Source organism: Anastrepha ludens, chromosome 2 (assembly GCF_028408465.1).
Source record: "Anastrepha ludens isolate Willacy chromosome 2, idAnaLude1.1, whole genome shotgun sequence".
NCBI lineage: Eukaryota > Metazoa > Arthropoda > Insecta > Diptera > Tephritidae > Anastrepha > Anastrepha ludens.
In genome coordinates, this window is record NC_071498.1 from 22,737,508 (window position 1) to 22,757,469 (window position 19,962).

General features: G+C 36.2%; 1 protein-coding gene across 1 annotated transcript in view; it reads left to right on the forward strand.

Annotated features, from left to right (window-relative positions):
* The window catches only part of LOC128865009 (bumetanide-sensitive sodium-(potassium)-chloride cotransporter), a 43,366-nt gene that overhangs the window by 14,224 nt on the left and 9,180 nt on the right, over positions 1-19,962 (forward strand). The window contains exon 2 of the mRNA XM_054104861.1: positions 1,630-1,723. Coding sequence (XP_053960836.1) covers positions 1,630-1,723 — 94 coding nt within the window. The remainder of the gene's footprint in view (positions 1-1,629; positions 1,724-19,962) is intronic.

Consider the following 19,962-nt stretch of genomic DNA (forward strand, 5'->3'; position numbering starts at 1 on the left):
CCATAATGATGGCGCCATTCGCATCCCTAAAAATCGTCGTCATGACCTTCCTGACCGATGAAACTTTCTTCGCCTTCGTTGGAGTAGATTCATCTGAAGAAATCCATTGTTTTGATTTTTGCTTAGTTTCTAGTGTGTAATGATGAATCCAGGTTTCATCAACGGTGACAACTCGATGCAAAAATTCCTTCGTATCTCGCTTAAATTGCTCCAAAAACTGCTTCGAAGTTAACACCCGCATTCGTTTTTGGTCCACCGTGAGCAATCGCGGCACCCATCGCGCCGACAATTTTTTCACCTCCAACTTATCATGTAAAATATTAATTGCCCTTCCGGTCGACACACCTATGGCCCCTTAGTCCGGGAGCCAGGGGTCATTTTGAGCTCATCATTTCCTGCCGACTGATTTTAATACTGAATACGAAACCAACCGTCACCTGGTCCAGTAGCGGTGGGTACGTGCGTGGGATGCTGCGAAACGTATCGAAAAAAAATTTTTAACAACTCATTTAATACCGGCTGAATTTTTTTTGTGTATTGTTGATATTTAGTAGTGCTAAAAAAAATAGTCAGCTGCGCCGTAAAGAGGGGAAAATACGTCAGTTATATATATATGCATATATAAACGGCACGTACACTCTTTTTGGATGTTTGGCCGAGCTCCTCCTCCTATTTGTGGTCTGCGTCTTGATGTTGTTCCACAAATGGAGGGACCTACAGTTTTAAGCCGACTCCGAACGGCAGATATTTTTATGAGGAGCTTTTTCATGGCAGAAATACACTCGGAGGTTTGTCATTGTCTGCCGAGGGGTGACCCCTATTAGAAAAAACTATTTCTTCATTTTGGTGTTTCACCGAGATTCGAACCTACTTTCTCTCTGAAATCCGAATGATAGTCACGCACCAACCCATTCGGCTACGGGGGCCGCCATCAATACCATTTACCTAAGTGATAAATAATGAAAACATGGGATGGAGTGCGTAAAACTTTTGGTGAGATAAACTTTTGGTGATCGGACAGTATTGAACCTCATAGAACTACTTTTTTTAGGAGCAAAATTATATAAAATTTAGACAGCCAGAGAACTTCACTACATACAGTCGTTGTAGTCATAATACCGAGTTATCGGCAAAGTTGCAAAACAATTATGTTTAGGGTTTGCATACATTCCATCTGTTTATGTGTTTCCTCAAACTGTCGCGATAGTCGAAATCTTTCAACATGTCGATCTAGGATTAAGTCGCCTGTAATCAAAGCTACTAGCGTAGAGACATTTTTGCTTGACCGATTAAGTAGCGCCTTTCAACCTGGCTAAATTCCTTTTGTAGCGTTACATGTCAGACTATCAACCCATCTCGTGTTGGCTGAAGATCTTTAAAATATCAAATATCGTATTGGTATTCTCAAGCTACAGCTATGAGTGACAGCTATGACAGCTTAAATATTGCTTTAGAAATAAGTAGTGTACCCTTTACTAATAGGGTAAATCTGAATAAACTCGGCTAAGTTCTTAAGTAACATTTTTATTATTATACTTACTCGCACTGGATTATACAATAATTATTAAAAATTTGCTTTTAAGGTGCCTGAAACTTATACTCACAAATCACATGAATTTTCTTTTGTAGGGAAGCGCTGCCGAGATTAGATAATTACAGAATATCAAAGCGCAATATGAAGCGGCCATCGATTGGTGAACTGCACGGCGAGTTGCAAGAGCAGGTAAGCCAATAAAACGAAAAAATACTATACATAATAATTTTAAGTACATCAAACACTTAGACTGACACTAACTAGCGAATGAGTATCGCATATTGCAAAATTCTTTGAATCAAATTCGTCATACATGCAAAAGAATCCAAGCCGTTAAACATCTGCTAAAAAAATCAGTCATTTTTTCTGTTTCTTCTACTTTCACAACTACTGAAAGACCACTTCTGCTTTTATGCGTCTAAGTACGTTTATATCGCTTATTTAGCCCACTCTTAATTACCAAAACTGTTTACAGCTCATATCAAAAATCAAACCGTCCCATCCCCAAACTACAGGCTTATGACCTGAATAGCCGCGAACTTGCATTTTGTAAGCCAAACAACATTGTTTGAATTAACTATACTTTAATAGGTTGTTTAGTACTGGAATTCCAGGTAGACGTGAGTGGGTTGACAGTATACCTGGTCGGAAAGTTGGTTTGGTGTCTACTGTAAGTAGCCAAAAGTAAGCGTTTCGGCTCGTCTTCCTAAACACTGTAGCGTATTTCAGGCTGAAATTCTAGCAATTAATGGGGTAGCCGGCTAGTTATAGCCAAGTGGCGATTAAATCTCTTGGTAGAGTCGTCACTATTTCCATCATGTCCGCAAATACCGGGCATCTCTTAAGATAGTAGTCTGGTCAAATACTCAGTTTTTATAGATATTTTTAGGAGTTTTTTTTTAAGAAAATAAAATGCGATCGTTTTGATTTTATAGAATGTTATTATTGACATCAAATAGTATGCAATTTGTTTTACATATTTTTTTGTAGTACTGTGGCACCAAAGTAAACGTTTTACAAAAAAAGATAGGTGGTCTGATTTCTACCCGAAAAACATACCTTTTTTCAAAGTTCGCCATTTAATATTTTCGAATTAATTTTTCCCATTGTAAAATCAAAACGATCGCATTTTATTTTCTTATAAAAAAATTCCTAAAAAATATCTATACAAAATTAGATGGCGGAATATTTTCGCATCCATTTGATATGGGTGAGAGGGGATAGTGGCATACTAGGAACTTGTAAGACAGACAAATCAGCGAGAAAGGGTACCACCACTCGCCTCTCTCTTGGTGTGTAAATTGTAGGCATCCCACCTCTCAACCTACAAACTGCGTGGTGCAAGTAGCATTGTCACTTCAGCCAACACGACATGAGTTTATGGTCTGCCATGTAATGTGACAAAATTAATCTGCCCAAAATTGGACGTCAGGCGCTCAAGGACGTTACTTAATCGGTCAAGAAAAAACGGCTACATGTTAGTTGCTTTGAACACCGGCTACGATCTCCTAGGGCAACTTGCTGAAAGATGGAACGTATCTCATTTTGACTATTGCAAAAGTTGCAAGAATGAGGAAGAGAAAGAATCTGTCAGACATCTTCTCTGTAGTGTCCTGTGCTTCATGTAGGGGTTAGATACTTTGACTCATCGTTCTTGAATGATACTGATGGCCTTAGGGATATAAGTGTCGACCAGATCAATGGGTTTGTACTTAAAACAAAATGTTTTAGAGGGGAGTAGCGGAAAAACTGGTAGTGTGGTATCACAATGGATCGGCAACGATCTAAGTGAGTTGGTTTCGAGACCGACTGCCACTTCTACCTACCTAAGTCTAACACGCACATTGCTCAATATTACGGGATTCCTTGAACTCAGAAACTCGAAAAATTTAATTTATTTATGTATTTTGGATACGTAAGCATTCATATAAATGTCTTTTAGAGCTTCAAAGTCTTGTTCACTATTTGAAGGAGGCAAAGCTAAGTAAGAATTGTTCATTCATGGTGGCGCAAAATTAATCACCCTATCTAAAGATTTATAATTTTTGCAAATGGCGTCGTCGTATGTCAATCTTATTTGACACTTGTGAACTTGACAGCTGCAGTATACAAACAGACAAGCAATGAAGCGTAAATGTCAAACTAAGGATTTCCATTGCGCAGTCATTTTTTTTATGAAAAAAAAAATTTAACAAAACCCAAAATAGGATGATTAATTTTGCGCCACCTTGTATTTGGGGTTGTATATATTATTGCGCGCGCCGTATATGGGTACATATAATATGTGAATTCAACCATTATTGGATATTTGGTCGAGCTTTTCCTATCGGTGTTTCTTACCGATAATAGATTTCAAGCCCGGACCCTGCCAAATAGTAGTCACGCTCAAATCCATTCAACTGCGGACTTAAAGAAGACGGTTTCTGGTGGCTGCAAACGTCAAATTTACATTTTAATTCGGATAAACTTTGTTACTCTTAAATTAATTTGTGAAACGCCGCAAGTGCTCCGGGTATTATCTAATACTACAGATAAATGAAATAAATATTATTCCCTCAGACACATATCATACATATACTTATTACGTTTCAATCCAATATGTGTATTAGGGCGGGTCGCGGGACCCAAATTGGGGGGCATCAGAACTCGTTTTAGAGGTATGGCTCCTTCGGCAAAGTTTCTTATTTTGATCCCTAGAATATGATTTTCACAGAGCAATGGGCGATTTTTTTGCCTCCCCACAAATCGACCCGGCCTAATGTGTATGTATGTGTGTGACAAATACCCAGAACCCCTTCAGATGTTTATACTGGTTTAGTCCAGTAATCCTCAAAATATTTGCCAGGCTCTAGACGCTTAAATGAAGTGCCAATTGAACTTCAGTTCATTTTGATTAGTTAATGATTTTACATTTGTAGATGTGCATATGTGTGTATGGATATGCACAAACGAACTTACACACATGCATATGCATGTAGTGCCAAGTGTGCTTGAGCGTGAATTTGTTGCAAATATTTAATAAATAAAAAAAACATTAATATTACGAATACGGTTAAGGTAAACGGTTAATAAAAGGAAATTATCTCTAGAGTGACCTCAAAAAGGGTGAACGAATGTAAGTCAAACTCATCATTTTTCTACACGAATATTTCAAACATTAGGTTGATCGATTAATTTTAAGTTGATGGGTTCAATATCTACTTTATCGTTGAAATATCGTAATTAATGAATGTCCAATTAGCAGTCGATTCTCAAGAGCTGTTCTATGTAACTATGCATGTAGATATGTGACATACAACTATAATGAAACCTCAATACAACGAGGAAAGAAAGAATCTCGTTACATACAAAAATGCTCCATAGATATAACGAAAAGGGTTCGAGCATGAAGACCTTTCGAATATGTTGATGGTTGAAGTCTTGTTATGAAAAGCCTGTGCACGATTCTGAATATTTGACTATTAGAGTCCCATTAGCAAAAGCCTCTATACGAGTATTTCGAAATGTCGACTCAAATACCTCTACATAGCGAATTCGGATTTTTTTCCTTGTTCACTGCTCTCGGGAGCATAGGGCTTCGACAACACTCTTCCATCGTACACGGTTCTGTGCTGTTAATTTTGCACCAACCCATGAGATGTCGGCATCTGCTAGTTCGCGCTTGGAGAAGGTCGATCCAAGAGTTTTTTGGTCGACCGCGACCTCTGCTCCCTTGCGGGTTCCAGTCCAGTGCCATTCTCGTGATGTTATCTGGTGGTTTTCTCAATGTGTGACCTATCCATTAAGGACTCTACTTAATAAAGTAGGGTAGTTTGCATTAAGTGCACATTATCAGTCTTGTTTTAATTGTTCTCAAAATAACTTATTCATAAAACGAAATTACATTTATAACTATTTTTTTTTTTTTTAATTTTAAATTTTGAAATTTTAAATTTCGAAACTTTAAACTTTTCATGGAATCGATGTTTTGGTATTCTGCTAATAATATAATTAAAATAGTATTCATATAATAATTTAATAAACGTCGTTTAATGCTTAGTTTTTTTTTATTTTTTGCTGAAATAATCCGACTCCCTACAAATGTTCTCAACATTAGTTTCATGCCTACTATTGAGTTTATTTAGCAATCATTTTTTCGAAGGCACTAGCGAGCATTTTATATGAAAGAAACGAATAAAAGTCGAAAAACGTATCGAAATATTAAAATCTACAATCCGTAGTTGAAGTGATCTGTTTATGTTTCTCGTCTAGCCATTTCTTCAAAGCCATAATGAGAATTTTTAGGAAAACATGATTGTTTTGGAATATGTAGTACACAAGAAAAAAGTCGAAGAAATCAGAAATAAATTAAATTTATAATACAACAAACAAGCTTAAATACCAAGAAATAAAAATTTCACTCCATATGCGAGTATTACAGAGCAGAAGAGTATTACTACAGAAGATATTATCATATATTTCCAGCAATAAATTTAACAAAACTCAGTTCGAATAAAATCTAAGTTAGCTTATACTTGAGAGTAATGTCATACAAATTTTAACAGTAGCCTCATAAATTATTACAAGTTAAAATTTACTGAAGTTTAACGTCAATAAACTTAATAAAAAGTTCGTTTGTTTTAACCAAAAAGGTCGTAAATGACAATTCACTCATACAAGTCGTTTCAGGTTGTCTGTTGATAATCAGAATGCCATAGACTTGTAAAATATTTTATGTATGTAAACAGTAGCAGGTGCCGCTACCAACACTCTTCCAGCTACCTGTGGCATTTCTACGATTCTCATTCTCATTACAAGAGCGAATAACGTAAATACAACAACGTGGTACAACAATAGCAAGCACATTGACTGAGTGGTGTTGGTCGATAACATCAAAGCAAAGCAGTAACTGTTAGAGCAAAGAAAAAACAATAATAATAATACAGCAATATCAGACATGCCAGCAATACGAGTAGGTATGTTCGGTGACTGACAGAACCAGATATAACTAGATTGATAGGGTAGATGTGTGGACAAGTGTGAAATCAAATATAAATGCAATATAAAAACAAAACAAACAAAAATTTTAGAAATTTTGAAACATAAATTAAATGACATTGAAACTCTTTTCAAAGTGAAAATAAATTTTGAATCTGGACAATTGGTTTTGATATCGATATTGGTTTTGTATTGTATAACAAAAAAGTACTTAATACTTAGCAGAAAAGAATCATATTTATCAATAAAAGCGAGTTAGATACCGTACACAAGAAATAGAAAAGCTAAAAAATTATTAAACCCAACAGTTACATACCTGCCTTCCGTCCAACCGACACGAACGACGCAGTCCGCATGATGTCCTAGTCATTTTTGTTTTGAGGCAGAGCCAAGAATTGATAACGAATACTACAATGTTCCGTATAGTGTCCAGTGGGAGCTCCTAACCCTCCCTATCCAGGTTTAAGATCCTATTGGATGCTCTTCGGGAGGGAAGGATAAACTGTTTAGCCTTCTTCAGGCTGCCTTCACTCTCCATCAAGAGTGGTATAAATTCCCTGTCTTTCCAGTCTTTTATAATTGCCTTTATATGGGCTCACCAAAGCCCACAAAAGTATTCCGGACAATGGAATTTTGAAGTCGCGTCTAATTTTGCTAGATAGTCTGCCTGTTCGTTGCCGTCATAACTTTCTTTTCCTTGTGCCCAGCCCAACATTAGGAGCTGTAAATAATATATTAATTCTCATTTAGCATACAAAAATGTAGATGTAAGCGATAATGACTAACTTTTGAAGTATACAAGCAATAAATCTTAATATCTTTGTTAATCTTGCAGTTGTGTTCAATAAACGTTTTGCGTTCAAAAATCCTTTACGTTGTGTCCTTCCAAAGGCTTACAATAATTCAGCATTTTTACGCTGCTCAAACGATTTAAAAGATCCGGAAGACCAGTAAGCTTCTGTACAACTCTTCAGTCCGTTCAAAACTCGAGTAAGCCACCATTATATGGTGGTAAATTTATTCATTTTGCACTCAAACCGATAAAATTTGCGAAACCACTTCCCTCTTACTCTTATAGTTCACGCCGTATGTTGATTAGTTTAAAGACACTTGAAAGCAGAAGAATAATCCAGCCTCTTACATTCATTTACGACGTAATCAGTGATTCCATAGACTGTTCGGAACTTCTCGGGTTGATAAGTTTTAATATACGCTGCAAAGCTTTTCATGCTCAAAATCCAGTATATCCCCATGTGCTAACAGCCAACATCTTTCTCATACTCGTATGACTAGAGCACTTTAGGAGTGAAATAAAATCTCAAAAAAATATAGATTTTTAAGTCTTCCATTGATACTCTGTTACGTCTCCATTGATGCTGTTGACCTGTACTGTTAGTTTACATTGCCTTTTTATGAGAGATGTTATTAACCTTTACATTAGCTGTAGGTAAAATTACATTCCTCTGCAAGATGTAACAGTCTCGTCATATGTTATATTAAATTAAACGAATTTGAAATTATATGTACCTATGTCTACTTTTAAATCTTATTTCACGTATTATCTGTATTTTCTACCGCTATTCTGTAAAGTTATGTGTCCATTCCAAAGAAATATGCAAAGCGAAATTGCTTTCAAAAAACATAAAAAATTCTAAAAAAAAGATGTTGTCTGTAAAGTCGGTTTACTGACGATAGTTTAACGTGACAACGGCATAAGAAAATATTGAAGGAATGGTTGCAATTTTCAAAACAAAATTTTAATTTTATTTATTTGATAGATATTTTGTATGGATATAGAGGAGGAGGTAAATGGAATTGCAATGGAATAGGTCAAGTTACATTTACACAAACGTGAAAAATGACGAAACATTTATCAAATTCATGAAAGATATCTTCAATTTCGATTGTGCATCAGACGTTAATAAGTCAACAACACTAAGAGGCACCATCATCGATTTGCCTTTTTCAAGACACTTTACACTCGAAACACTCCCTTTCATTTCCTACTTTTTCTATCATCGTTCTATTCTCAACAGAGAAATGGTTCATTACCATGCACATAGGAAGAAGGCATATGCAAATACAAGTATGTGAATTTATATACAAATGCGCACATACATACATATATATGCTCACTCAAGTAGGACAGAGCCAGATGTCGAACGTTGCCGAACGCGGGGGCCGATTGTTCTCTTTGTCGTTCGTTCCGCGCTCTCGCTTGCAGTTCAAGCAGATTAGCTTACATTTGCTTGCGTACGGAATAGATTCGTATATTTGATATGTCCATATGATTTGTATGCAGCTTTACATATAGATTTGTTCTTTTTGAAAATTGCGCGAAATTGTACATGTATATGCATGTTTATATACATATATTAGTATACAACATATCTTATAAGGTATGTGGTAAATATTACCATACATTTTTTCCTTCATATATAATAAAAAAATTAATAATAATAACATACTTGGTTTTATTTTAAATTCTTCAAGTAAATCAAATTAATAATAATCAATAAGAAGGCATATGCAAATACAAATACGTGAATTTATATATGTACATATGCGCATATACATACATATATACGCTCACTTAAATAGGAGAGAGCAAGATGTCGAACGTTGCCTTTCGTTTGCTTTGTCGTTCGTTCCGCGCTTTCGCTTACAGTTCATTCAAGGTAACGGCAATGAGCAAGGTAACGGCAATGAGCAAGGTAACGACACATTTTTTCGTGCGTGCAGCCTGTTAAATCGAATTATAAGACGTTATCACGTCAATAATCAATTATAGGTGATTTGTTTAAGGCCATACATCTAAATACATAGCTAATGGTTTTAGTTGTCTTATAGATTTCATTGAATTCAGCGAATTTGTTGTTGAAAATAAATGTCACTTAAAATTGAAAAATTGATAGCAGTTCTGTCCGGTTAAAATCTGGACATTCCTCAAAATTGTAATATATCTAATACTCGAATTTCACTAGTTCATCAAATGAAACGCTTTCGATTTTCAACTATTTCAACTTTTCAACTATTATCAGCTCTTTCAAACCTGATTAATCTTATGGACATATGAACTTGAAATATAAAAAAATACACAAAACAAGCAGACTTTTGGAAGGGCCTGCCATAAACACTCTAATTGACTTATCTCTGTATCACACAAAAAGTTGTTATAATTATCAGTAAATCAACTCGTGCCCTGATTGCTTGCTTAGGCCTTTTATGTAGGCGAACATTTGTTGTACCTAGGCGGTAGAGCTTTGATAGACATTTATGGTTTAAGTCATTTGTAAATTTAATAAAATATCACAATATGGGTATCAAATAAATGTACATTGTATATTTTATTCAGATTGCGCTATAAACTCGTGTTCTGCGTCATTTTGGAGTTTAACTTAAACACTACTCATAAGTAGGGAGTTTACCATGAGAATCATTTTCGTAAAACACGCCTTAAATCCTATTTTCATTTGGTGTTAATGGACATGCAAGCCTATTTTTTAATAAATTTCGCTATACTGTTGAACGGGTTAAAAAAATTTACAAATAAATAATGCAGTAAAAAATACAAGCGTTGGAGACTCGTTTCTTGAGACAAATTATTTTCCGAAAATGTTTGCCTTTCCTCTCTCTACTCGTATAATTTGTTAAAGACATTACACAGATTCTGCGGAAGATTTACACGTTGGCGACAGCGGGTATCGTAGGCGATGGAACAATGAGCCGTATGAGCTTGAGGATGACATAGATTCAGTACAGCGAATAAAGATCTACTAACTCCGTTATCTGGGTCATGTCGTCCGCATGAATAAAAACACTCAGGATCCGAATATATTCGATGCGGTCAAAGATGGTGGTAGCAGAGGAAGAAGAAGTCCTCCTCTGCGTTGGAAAGATGTCGTGGAGAAAAACTTGGCTTCACTTGGTGTAACCAACTGGCGCTGCTTAGCATGACAAAGAAATAACTGGTGCGCTTTGTTAAACTCGACCAACATCGCGTAAGCGGTTACCGCGCCAATCAAGAAGAGGAAGAACTACACTTTATTTAGAAATTGAATTTGAACAACTCCTCTCCATTACTTTTGCCACCCATCTCCGAAAATTTTAGCTTAAAGTTTAAACATAAATATTAAAGACCCTCGCCTCATTTGAAATTGTGTTTTTTGGGTGTTTCTTTAAAAGCTGTAAACTAGAAACGAAAAAAGATTTTTTATTTTTGTTTTCAGTATTTTATTTTTTGATCCATTGATACGAGGTTCGTCCAAAAAGTTCTCAGCCCACAAAAAATGGTCAAAATAATTTTTTTTTAATAAAAATTTATTCAAAAACAAAATTAATTAATTTTACGCCACCTTGTATGTGCATAGCAATGTATATGTATATGTCCCAAGCAAAGTTAAAACAATTTGAAAAATGTTCTTATATACATACACACAGCTGTCAAACTTTGAAGCTTGCTTTATGATCGATTTAGTGGTGATATGTTGATTTTAGAAACCCAGGCCCCTGAAGCGCATAGAAGTTACTAAGTTTTTTACGATCATGGAATAAATCCATCTTAGAGTCCGGCGGCTGCAGCCCCTGGATTTCCCAGCAGGACATTTAAGCAGCAAATCCACCAGAGTCAATGTAGTTTAGCGTCGAAAGAGAGGCCTATATAATTTGTTTCGGAAACCAAATCAACTTCGAAGCCACTCAAAGCTATAGTCTTTATGCCTAATAGGTGCTGAGTTTGGTGAGTTTATATCGAGCCCAATAAAAGCAGTCAAACTACTGCACTCCCTGGAGAGGTTTTTTATTCCGATTCAAAAGAAACAGCACAGAAAGCTAACGCAGCTTCATCTGTGACGCTTTGGACGATGTTTAAGCCACCCGACGTTTGTATTTCTAAGAGGTATTTTTAAGTACTGCTGTTATGTGGATTTCCATTAGGGCTTCCGAGTTTACCTACTTATTTACTTACTTATATGGCCTGATCAAGGATCACAACCCGCTACCAGATTAAGGACGACTGCAACAAGACGCGCCAGGTGTCTCTGCTTTATGCGCGCCTTCTCCAATTTGTTACGCCAAGCGATGATAGGGTTCCTTCGACTTGGTCCTTCCATCGGAGGCATGCTCTTCGCCTACGTCGCTTGCCATCTTTGCTGGAGCCTCTGCATCCAGACGCTCGACGAGACCAGCCAGGCCATGCGCTGAATATTGATACGCTTAACTATGTCCACACCGTCGTAAAGCACATAAAGCTTGTGGCTCATTCGGCTGTAGTAGTTATCGCCAACACGAAGAGGACCGAAGATTTTCCAAAGTATATTTCTCTCAAATACCCCAAGAGCAGCTGCATCAGTCTGCGTCATAACCCATGCTTCAACGCCATAGAGTAGCACGGGTAGGATGAGCGTCTTGTAGAGCTTTTTCGGGCAAAAGAGGTATTGGAGTTGCTCTTTTGATCCCCACTCTTTCCGAGGTGCGTGTGGATGTGATGCATCTTCCAACAAGCATGACGTAGAATGGTGTCAGACTCATGTTGAGATTGACGATGAAAGGCAGTTTATACTCGGAGTAGGACGAGTGTCTTGAGTTGCAAGCAGACTTCGCATGGTCACTTGGTTTAGTCAGCTCTCCATGTACACCCACTCTGGCCTTTTACACTTAAATACTCTGCGCAACGGACTTCCTCTTCAGCTAAGAGAACATCGAGGAATTACACTTTCGATCCGATTTACAATTGGTCTAAGCCCCTGCACCATACCAAGTTGCCTCCTCGAGCAGATAAATCATAGTATACGCAAGTGTTGGAAGATAATTTATTTCCAAGCTAATTTACCGGCAAACACAATCATAAATTGCAATCAAAAATAAAACAGATACTTCAGCTTTTTCCTCTCCCACAATTAAATTTTCAAATTGCGATCATTTAAAACGCGCAGGCAATTTAGTGTAAAAAAAATAGAAACTAAAAAAATACGCATGCAAAAGTATATTCTCGCATACATACTTACGTATATAGAATATTTACACATTTGTGTATAGAAAAATATGCAACAATTGTCATTTCATTACCCGACTGCTTATTTCCTTTAGCTAATTATAAGCACCACAGTGCGAATCAGTTTATGTAGTTATGATCATTATCACGAAAGCGCGCACAAAAAAAAAGCAAATACTATAGGTAACATGAGAATATGTGCTAGATGAGTAAACGAATAAGTGAGTATGCGAGTGATCTTTTCATACCCGCTGATCTAACGATGTTAATCAGAATTCATTAGCATTGCGTTAATTAATTTAAATTTGCCTCAATTCCGTTGTGACCAACTGTTAATGAGTAAGTTGAGAATTTTCGCATAGTATACATACCTATAAAAATCACACACACATGCAAATCACATGCCAAGCTATCGATAAACACAGACTAGGAACAGAAAAATCAACATAATAATAAACAAAATGTCCAATGCATATCAGCGCGCGATTTACAAACGAATCTCAACGTCGCACATGACGTATGAGTAACATTTGACTGATATTGTAAACCAAAAACACATATACATGTGCCCGTTTATTTACATGTATGTATGTATGTATAGATGTACAAATGTAATCGTTTTACTATTAGCGGTAATTTCTGTGCAAACAAAGTCGCTTTTGAGCTGATTTAGAATAATAATAATAGTTTCAAATGTAGTGGGAATTTACGAATTAGTCAAAAATAAATACCATATGCAAATTTATACATATGTACATACATACATAAGTACTTGTTTACCGCATTTGTATCACTTTAACAAGCTAGCAACTTAAGTTTAAGGACCTTGGTGTTTTATGTGATACAAAATTGTCTTTCAGTAGTCACATAAATTTTATTCTTTTAAAATCATACTCGGTTGTAGGCTTCATTCGTCGTAATGCATTCGATTTTCTGATCCGTATACCAACAAGATACTGTTTACGGTCTTGTTCGTTCTCACTTAGCGTGCGCTTCTATCATTTGGAGACCTTACGACTGACTTTCGATAAATAGAATTGAGCGCGTTCAAAAAATATTTCTACAACAGGCATTGCATTCCCTACGAATTGAGGTCCCATCCTATAATTATCGGCTAAAGCTAATTAATCCAATCTAAAGCTAATTAATGTACAATAATCTCTTCCTTATATCTTAGTATTTACATTACAGTTAACTAAGTACCAGTTATGTGAGAGAATAATTTGTACTCTATAATAAAAGGTATGGAAAATTGAATGCAAACTTAACATATGCAAGTAATGTAACCTTAACATAACATGGCAAAGTTTACATATTATAAAGAGTGAATCGTAAAATAAATGTATTCATATTTGTAGCATACCCCCATGCGCATATGAGACGCTAGAAGACACATATCACACACATAAATAAGATTATGACCGTTGGCGAATTACGGATATATGTATGTATATATGTATGCTTTATACCGTTTTTAGAGACGCATAAAAAGCCACAAAAATTTATCTAATATTTCATATGTCTTACCAAGAATTTCTCAATTTCTCCTGTGCTTTTGAAAAGAGAAAAAAATATGGCATACTCTTGCATTTGCTCTCTCAACATCTGTGCAATAATTTTTTATTAAAAATTAAAATTAACAAAAAATTGATTTAAACTTAATTATTTGATATTTTAATCGGGGTTAAGTTTCATATTAAATTCCATAAGTTTATACCTTTATTCAGAAGTGAAAGGTTAATGCATCGATAATCATCTTAAGGGGTTACATACGTCCAGCAGCGCGAAAAATGCGCTAAAAGAAAAACTGTTTTTAGAAGGGATAACAATTGAAATATATATAAAAAAATTGTATACAATGCGTTTATTAGTACTTAAACTTTATAAACAAATTTATTTTAATTTATTTATTTATTTTAATTTTTCTTTACAAAAAATTAGTATTTAAAAAATCACGTGACCCAAAGTACAATGAAAAAAAGTTGCTCCACGGTCTGCATCATTTCTCTTTGAAATGTTGATGGATCTGTAAAAAGTAAAAAAAATGTTTGTAAAATAAAGTTGTAGTTATCGTAGTAGCTTTTGAATTTCGAAAAACTTTGGAATATACGGCATTTAAAAAAAGTATGCGTTTTACGTCATAAGTGTCACACTTTAATTATGGTTATAAATTTTTTTAATAAAAATATCAAAAACCAAATCTATAAGGAAAAAATATTAAAAACTGTATCACGCAGACCGTGCCGGAGAAAGTATGATAGTTTCGAGAAAAACGAGTTTAAAGTTTGAGGTACAGGAGTGCGCGGACCGCTCTCTACCTCGTTGATGGGCTGTAGAAGCTATTATATAAAAATTCACAGTATATTCTTAAGATACTATACTCTCGAAATATCGAAAACAAAAACCGATTTTTTGAAAATTCTGGACGCTCCTTAAAATCCAACTTATGTTAATTCCTATTCTAAGGGCAGAGTAGCTAGCCCTGAAACTCTACTTTATGGCGATCATAGTGAAAGTTTATAATCATTCATAAAATATTGAACGAACGGTCACCATGCTCATAGAGAACTGCGGTTTCCGAGGGGATACACCCTCTTTGTTGTTGTTGCTATTGCTGTAGCAGCCTAAGCATTCCCCATACATGTACGGGAAATGCTGCTGCAGTGACAGTCCTTGGCTGGATATAAATCCGGATCATTCCGATAACATAGAACCGACTCTCGTGAGAACGACTCTCGTGGACTGTCATTGCCTATCAGTTGAAATGATTTGATGAACGGAGTATTTTGCTTGACAATATTTTACGAAGTCAGCCTCCGGATGAGAAGCATTAATAATATTTTGCATTTATTTACCATTTATTAACAACATATTGTTTTTTTTTTTTTTGACTTCTTAATTTGCCAATAAATATACATCCATACATACACATCCAAATGCAGTAATATTTATTTTCGAATTTTGTTTCTTGTTTCGCACCAATAAGCAACCAGAGATGGAAATTGTCAAATTAAAATTAATTATCGTTAGCAGAATGCCAACTAATACATATATCTAGCAAATCTATGTGCAAGGTAATATGAGTATGTATACTCCAACATGTATAAGTATAAGACTTCGAACCATATTGCCAAAATTATTTCCAAAGAAATTCAAATGCATACATTTGCCCATCTAATTATCAGCAATCAGATTTTTATGGGTTTATAACCTGAAAAACAAATTTGTGCATACAAACATACCATACATACATAGATACATAAGTGCATGCCCACATATATGTACAGTTTTCCTACAATCATACAGCAGGGCAATAAATGACTTGTAAACAAAAAATCATCACAACAATCAATGGAAGTAATTGTAAGCAAACAAATAAGTATCATAATTTTATCTATAAAAACATGGAATGCAGCCGCTCATTTGTTGTCTATTGAACGATTTAAAGGCTTTAGCATTTAATTTTAAGCTGCTAAAATTTTAACCAGCTAAACACCTAGGAAATTAGAGCCGTAATACAGTGAGGCAGAAGTGGAGAAATTTCGACTTGGAACTTGAAGGTGAAGAGTTTGAAGTTGTGAAGGTTTTGATTATATGGCAAATATGCGCGTGAATACTTATAAGCATTCACAGGGTCTTGCGTGTTGCCTTTCTTTCAAAAATTACAATTATTTCTGGTTTATTCATATGATCTGAAATATACATATACAAAGTGGCGCCAAATTAATTTGTTTTTGAATAAGTTTTTTACTAAAAAAAATCATTTTGAGTGATGGAAATTATTATTTTGACCTTTACGCACTCCATTGCTCTGTTTGTATTACTTCAGCTGTCTCATGTGTCAGATATGATTAGCGTACGACGCCATTTGCCACATGCAAAAAAATGTAAGCAAAAGACTTGAATGTTAAATGGAAGTTTAAGTTAGGTTTTTGTGGCAGTCGACTTAGAGAAGCCAACTCACTTAGACCATGTAGGTCCGTTGTGGTACCACTGTGTAACACGGGAACCTTACTGTTTAGCTTTGATGGAACCAGTTAGACTCTTTTATGAAGCGGCGGATAGGTTTTATTCCAACACCGGATGGTTTCGTGAGAGAGTCAAAATCGTATTTTCCCAACAACCTTGCTCTACTCCTAGCTAAGGCTGACAATTATAGAGGGAGTGTTCTACTGTTTCCTCGTCTCTACAACTTCTGCAGTATTCATGAATAAAATAAATACATTTTAAGATAATAATAATAAATATTTAACTATGGATTTCATACCACGTACGCAATTGCACCCAACCCGACGAATAAACAGCACTCCGCCAACAGAAGAGGAAATAAGGCCTGCAATAAAAACCATGAAAAATGGAAAAGCAGCAGGAAACGGACTGCCTGTTAAGTGCTTTGAAGCCGACACGAACCCGATGGCCAAAATTTTACACGCAATTTCATAAAGTATGATAAAATGATAGAAAACGTTTTTTCTAATAGCGCTCGCCCCTCGGCAGGCAATGGCAAACCTCCGAGTGTATTTCTGCCAAGAGAAAGCTCCTCATCAAAATTCATTAGCCGTTCGAAGTTGGCTTAAAACTGTAGGAACAACATCAAGACGCACGGCACAAATAGGAGGAGGAGCTCGGTCAAACCCCTAACGAAAGTGTACGCGCCAATTATTTATTTTTTTTTTTCTATGGGAAAAGAAAAGGTTTCCGTATGAGAGGAAGGAGTCGATAATAGGGAAACTACCGAAAAAAGGTGACAAAGAAAAATGCAACAATTGGACAGATATTTCTTTATTACTCACAGTGATGAAAATATTTAACACAATAATTTTTGAGAGGATATCAGAAGTATTTTTTTTGTTTTTGGTGGGTGAGGTAGGGTTCAAGAGGCCTTCGCACTTACAGCGACCGTCGTCTACTGCGTCGTATGGTGTGGCGTCGTATGGTGTGGCCACTAAAACAATCTCTCCTCGCCTTCTGGGTAGACACTCTTACCAGAACTGCTTTCTGTATTACTTCGGGAGGGCCCAGATATCAGTCAATTCGGTACGCAAGCAGACTTCAGACCTGGGCAATCTTGTGTCGACCGAATAAACTCTGTGCGAATAATTATAGAACAAACATCAGTATTCAACTCGACGATGTATTTGAAGTTCGTAGACTATGAGAAAGCTTTCGATGCTCTTAATAGAGAATGCATATGGAGCGGGTACTAAGCGCAAGAGGAATACCTTCGAAAATCCCGAACATCCTTAAAAATAGTTAAAATGCCGAGCATTACATGGCGGCGAGCTAAGCGATAGCTTTGATAGCCTTTGCTCTTTATAACCGTTCTAGATGCATTTATCAAAGTGCTAGATACGAACGCAATCGGCATAAATTGGGAGCTCAATCAAAAGTTGGGGCGTCTAAAGTATGCTGACGATGTTGTACTTCTAACTAACAAGCATTCAGCCATGCAGACCGCCAACGGCGAACTCAGTGCAGTATAAAGAAAAATCGGCTTTAACATTAATAAAGCGAAGATAAAAAAATTTGAGTAAATGCAAGCAATGAAACCAGCCTGTGCATAGAGGGCCTGTGTTCTAGAAGAGATAGAGAACTTTGACTATCTAAGAAGCAATGTCGCCGTTGATGGAGCAATTGCAATTAATATTGAACTAAGTCTCAAAAATGTGTTTCCACAACAGTGTCAACTGTGTGAGATCAAACTCAGTAATCTTGTCCACCGAAATCCATTTTTTAATGCTTGCATTAAACCGATTTTGTTGTGCGGTTGCGAAACCTGGTAAACCACAAAGGCAAACGTCAGGAAGCTACAAACTTTGGTTAATAGATGTCTCAGGCATATTCTGATAATATGGTGGCCCACGAGGATCTCGAATTAACATCTATGGAAGCGCACTAAGGAAATTCCGATGGAGAGAGAAATCAAAAAAAGAAAGTATGGATGGCTGGGTCATAAGTACATTGAGGAAGAGCACTGATGTGGTGCCACAATGTTTTTTAAAAAATTTAGTGTAAAAAATACGATTTTGAAAAAAAAAACTATCTTTGAGAAAGCTCCATAGAAAATAGTTCAGAGACGTTGGGGATCTTGGCGGCCAAATTGCTGTGGATAATCGTGGAGTGGAGCCAATCCTGGTAATCACGATGGAAAAAAAATGTAATTTTAAGATGACGCCGATCGTGGTACCGCTACTTTGCTCTCAGCGAATTTTACAGAGTCGCTGTGTGTTTATTCGTGTGTTGCTTGTGTACATTTTTCTTCTTCTTCTTGCATTCTTGTTCGCAATTCCATATTTCCCTCACGCAACTGTACCAGTGTGACGTCGCGCCTCTCTGATGGAAGCAATCTTGTATTCTATCCCTCTTGCGTGGCAGTCTACCATCTTTGGTCAATATCCACACCACCAACAAAATTGCAAAAAAAGGAATAACGTTATGAGCCTCGTTGTCTCGATTATGACGAACAAAAATCGTAATTTCGTAATCGATTTTATTTATTTTTATACGGTTTTCAACCACAATTATATACTTTCTACTTAACATTTATCAAGTGAGACGCGTTCGAACAAAGCATTGCGAAAAAAGAAACTCGAACTTGAAACACCCTGTACATTGATATTTTTTGGACCCTTAGCGTTTCTAATCGCTCTTGTTAAATTATGTTAACTACTTAATGACTTGTTTTATGTAGAAATAAAAATTTAGCTTTGTCTGTATATGTCGTGCATACTTATTTAAATACCCACAAGTATGTATGTACATACATATGTCAATATGTAGCAACGAAAATAAGACCTTGGATAATGTTACGAGTTCAACAACGAAAAAGCAGATACTGTGTACCTTTTGCTTTTTGTTTTTATTTAGTATCCATATTGAACTTGATTATATTTGTGTAAAATTATCACAAAATAAATAGAGAATCAAAGTTGATTACATCCATCAACGTTTGTCACCGCTTACTAACCTCCAGCAAGGCAACTCAATTTATCGCACCGATAAACACATTTTGCGTGAAGGAAAAAAAAATATTTTTAAACTCTCGAGCCAATCTATTGAAAGGGACAACTAGCAAGTACAGCACTCAAGCAACATTAAGTCCATTGTACCGCACTCGGATTCCCTATTAATTTTCTTTAAATCTACCCGACCTCCGCAGAAATCTGAGTAGAGTAACACATCAGTGCCGAAGACCTCAAACCTGATTCGAGCGATGGCGGGACAGACGCACAGAAATTGGTCCACTGTCTAATCCTCCTGTCCACAAGCTGATCAGAGAGCATTGCCTGAGATGCCTACCTTGTCCATGTGCTTCGCCCACAGAAAGTGGCCCGTCATCAGACCAACCAGCTGACTGCAGCCCCTCTGGTTGGTTGGTTAAAGTGGCGATTCATCCAGAATCCGACTAGCGCATTCACACCAATGTTAGTATTAATGTGAAAAGAAATTCATGAAAGCG